The sequence below is a fragment of the Photinus pyralis genome, unplaced genomic scaffold (assembly GCF_008802855.1).
Source record: "Photinus pyralis isolate 1611_PpyrPB1 unplaced genomic scaffold, Ppyr1.3 Ppyr1.4_LG5, whole genome shotgun sequence".
In the NCBI taxonomy this organism is placed as follows: domain Eukaryota; kingdom Metazoa; phylum Arthropoda; class Insecta; order Coleoptera; family Lampyridae; genus Photinus; species Photinus pyralis.
This window is the reverse complement of record NW_022170596.1, coordinates 39,652,341-39,656,992: the sequence shown is the minus strand read 5'-3', so window position 1 is coordinate 39,656,992 and position 4,652 is coordinate 39,652,341. Positions and strand designations below refer to the sequence as shown.

The following is a 4,652-nucleotide window of genomic DNA, read 5'->3' as shown; positions in this document are numbered from 1 at the left end:
AGACGATTTTAAGGAGATACAATGGATCGCGGTGGCGAAAATTTTGTACAAAGGCTACAAAGACCAAAATTACGTTCCTGTAAAAATTGCACGAATTTTTTTAGAAATGTGCTTTTTTCACGAAATAAAAAGTGATTTGGTTGACCAATTTTTAAATTTGTTAAGTCCTCCAGACAGTGCAGTTGTGGCCGTGGCACTGAAAGATTGGGAAAATGTTGACGAAGACGAACTTGTTTCAATCATTGAATCTTTTGGTTGCAAAAGGTATCCCACAAAAAATAACATAAAAGACATTATATCGGATATATCCCACAAAGAGATTATCCAAAAGTCAACTTACGAATCGACTGCTGGCATCAAGTACTACAAAATATGATAAGTCATATTGATTTAAACCAAATTTACATGGCATATACTGCAAAAAATACACTTTCAAAGTTTCTTCAGAAATAAGCGAAAATCAAAAACAAGTGGTATGCTATTTTAAAAAATATATTAAAGAATGCGACGGTTCATTATTGCAATCATTGATCAGATTTTGTACGGGTTCTGATATTTTAACTGAATATGGCATAAGCATAAGCTTTAACAACCTTAATGGTTTTAGTAGGAGAGTGATTGGGCATACTTGTAGTTTTAATATGGAGCTACCCGACACATATGAATGTTATATAGATTTTCGGTCTGAACTGAACTCACTTTTGAAATCCAATGTGTGGACTATGGATTCTGCATAAGTTTCATTGGTATAATGGTATCATCTACCAGCTACCTAAACAAAAATCGTTATTTAAGGTTACTTTTTATATTTTTATTTAAGCTGTTGTTTGATAAGTTTTACTAATATGTAAGTTGATATATTACCTTAGGTCAAATCAAGCACTTAATAAAGTATGCTGGTTGGTTTTGTTATGCTTATGAATTATCGACCCTATGACCCCAAAGATCATACTACGCTAGATAGCCAACGTATATGCAAGAGTTGTTTGGCGTTTAAGTAGTTCTATAAACATAGGTATTATATTAAGTGCGTCCATAGATACACTAAAATAACTGACTTGGTGTAATATTTAGAAATTATTTATTTTCATGGTAAAGGTAGGTATGTGCAACCAGCTATAGCTACTATGTAAGTGAAGGATAGATAGTTGACTTATTCGCAATATTGGAGTCAATTTTTAATTGACTAACAATGACAACAGAATTATTTTTTTTGTAACAATTATTCCCATTGCAGGTGATAGTGATTTTTATTTTCGCGCTAAAATTGGCTCCAATATGGCGGACGAGTAAGCTATCCTACATACCTATACAACAAACTATACTAAATTTATATGAAATTAGAAGGCATCTACTACAAATCCAATCGCACACCAATTTCAGATTTCAACATTTTATATAAAGTTAAAGCGTCATAAGGATCCTTAGGAGGTGGTAAAGTTTTCTCTTCCATTATCAATTTGCAAAGTTCCTCGAGGTCCTCATCGCAAACTGTCTCTAGATTTTTACACTCCCGTTGATATGCTATGCGCTTGACTTCAGCTACTGGAACTTTGAAATCGCGAGTGTTATAGATTTCGGTTGATTCAAACATTAGTACAGGTCGTCCGTGAGGTGCAACATTATTCCTGGATTGTCTTATGCGATGAATATTCCATTCAAGTGCGACATCATCTAACTCATCCCGAGACTCATCCTATAAAAACGATTTCATATTAGGTATTGTAGATGTAGATATTAGTAGGAATATTATAGAATGAGTTTATAATGTAAGTATTTACATGAATTTTTCTATGCTTGATCAAGTCTATAAGAATCAGTTTATTATCAACTCGTTACATCTAACGGAATGTGAATAAACTCATATTATTTCAAACGAGAATAGGTTAACAATTAAGCGATATCCTTACCTGTATTATTTCCAAAAAACAAAATTGGCACAAGTTTTTGTCGAGAAAACTACCATCAAAGATAAATTCCTCCTTCATTATTTGAAAGAAGTTGATCCAAAATTGAGCATGATGTTTTCTTAATATGGACCACCACGACTCTATTCTTTGGTTGACTTGTTCCATATATAAAATAAGGCGCTTTGTAATTATCTTCTAAGAAAAAAGTTTGCATTGAAGCCACTGTTCCGTTCTCGGTTCCGAAATCGGCTCTAATTCGTCGCGGACAACCTCCAACACGTGTTACTGTTGAAATATAGTATCCTGCAATGACTTTTGGATCGCTACTTGTTCTGCCAGCTTTTAACCAAACAATATGTCTGGAAAAACCATCGATGCACCCATTTATAGCAATGCCATAAGGTTTCAATTTGTCGTACGAGTCCATGTGCCATAAGTGATTAGGTCCCTGATTTTGATATTGGCGTCGCCTTAACCTTTTCTTACGCCTGAGCTCTACTCCTTGTGAATCAATAAGACCTATGGCTAAACGTACCGTTTCACGGGTAACATTATTTAGTCCTGCTTGAATGCATTTCAAATGCATCCACTTATATCCATTCAACTGAGCACTTGTTCCAATTTCTATGTTTAGGAACGGTATCAATATTTCCAAAGGAGTATAACTTTTCCTTCGAAATAAACACATTCTGCTTAAATGTCTCTTTAAACTTCATTCGCTTATAGTTATTCCGTGGTTTTTAGATAAAAAGTAACGAATTCCTATTTGATTTAGCCCACTTGCAAAGTACAACTGTATCAAATCATCCACACTCTCCATTATTGACTAAGGAAACACTAAACTAGTAGGTAGCACATGCACGATCAGTAAGCAACTGCGAAGTATGTCTACCCCCACGTACCTACCCATTAAAAGTCGAAACATTTTATGTTGAAATTTCAACATAAAAAGTTGAAATTTCAACATAAAAAGTTGAAATTTCAGCATAAAAAGTTGAAATTTCAACATAAAAAGTTGAAATTTTAACATAAGAAGTCGAAATTTCAACATGCTAAATTGAAATTTCAACATGCTAAGTCGAAATTTCAACATACTAAGTCGAAATGTCGACTTAATATTTTTTCTTCTTTGGCCCCTCCAGGCTTCCGTACTGTTCTGCTACTTTTGACTATAATTTGCTACTGATATGAAATGTTAGCGATGGTTTTATCGGACACGTACATAAAAAAAACACGGAAAATGCCTCAGTCTTTCCACTTTCGGCCATCAGAGCCATTGTTCCGTAATAACACTTTTTCCCTCCGGAGACAGGAAAAGGAAAAGTAAAATCTGCTCTAGCGATAATGTCAAACTTTGGCGCCTACTACTCAGTCGAAACAATTACCTACTGCTTTGACGTTTGAAGAAAATAGTTATATACATAGAAATCAGGAGTCGAGGCCCCAATTTAATTTCCGAGTCAAGTATAGTGTCATTTTACTGACAAGTTTTGTATTAAATTGTACCTGAAATCGTATTATTTAATATAAAATTTCAATTTTCGTCTAGAACTTCAGATTAATGTCAATGATGACAGGAGTAATATGCGCATTACCAATGTGACAGGTGCGGTCAGTAAAGTGACAGGCGACAAGAAAATTAACATGGTAAAGTTTCACTACCTCTGTCATGGAAACTAAAATTTCCTTACATAAGGTAGGCATGACGATTTTGGGTAAACTATTTGGTCATTCTCTCTCATAGTATGCGTTTATCAATCAGTTAGTGCGTCGGTCGAGCAAACCAGATAATATTTTTGCTTTGCGTGGTGTTTCTGAGGGTTCAATTCGTAATTTTCCAATACGCCGAAGAACCAGCGAGCTTTTTAATGAAGCAGATTTGTAAAATTCGATAAAGGTATACACACTGCATACATAAATATTAAATGAATTTGATTAATCGGTAATTAAAGCCAGATATTTTGACAAAATTTACCACTATCTAATTAAGCGAATACTAATATCTATCATTTGTACTAATTAGTGGGCGGAATCAAATTAATAATTTTTTTCGGTGCGCTCAACACGTGTAATTTCATGTACCTAGACCCAGTTTACCAAAATACCATTTACATGGAAAGCGTAGAGGTATATCTGCATATAATTATATTTCGATAATAAATTAGAATCGTGCAGCTTTTATTAATTTACCTGTTTTGTAAATCAGGAGGATGGCTAATTTATTTTTCCAATTAACATATGAACGGTATATATTATGTGCATTAGGTAGCTGCAAGTTTGCGACTACGACTGTACATTTCTAACACATTTAATATATTGCTGCCTGCGTCACAAAGGCCACAATAATTACTTCCAACTCAAATTGAAGTAGGCGAAGTAACACCCCCATGCCATTGCATTTCCAAACAAATTCGAGTTTTCGATCGGAACTCAAGTAATAAGTAGGTACGTATTTCAAGGAGAACTTACTCCAACCGAAGAATCATTAATTTAATTATTTAAAATTAAAAATAATTCGTTTACACTGGTGATTTTCAAGGTTTTAATAGTTGATAAAATAGTATCAACAAATTAATTAAGATAATTAATGTTCGAAGTCAAGAGTGTAAAGTTAAATCACTTTAATAATTATAATTGAATCACTTGTTATTACAAACCATGGTTTCATCGAGTACGAAGCCAAGAGATTTGACGTAAATATTGATTTATTTTCATTGAATGTAGTGCATCAGGAAACGAAAA

At 33.7% G+C, this 4,652-nt stretch overlaps 1 protein-coding gene across 1 annotated transcript; it reads right to left on the bottom strand.

Moving 5' to 3' along the window:
• Positions 1–1,260: 1,260 nt before the first annotated feature.
• Positions 1,261–2,020, bottom strand: LOC116170466. The gene is made up of 2 exons (XM_031486893.1): positions 1,911–2,020; positions 1,261–1,696 (listed from the first exon to the last, which is right to left on the bottom strand). Exons 1-2 carry the CDS (start codon positions 1,986–1,988, stop codon positions 1,355–1,357), a joined length of 420 nt encoding a protein of 139 aa, XP_031342753.1. The 5' UTR covers positions 1,989–2,020; the 3' UTR covers positions 1,261–1,354.
• Between the last annotated feature and the right edge of the window lie 2,632 nt (positions 2,021–4,652).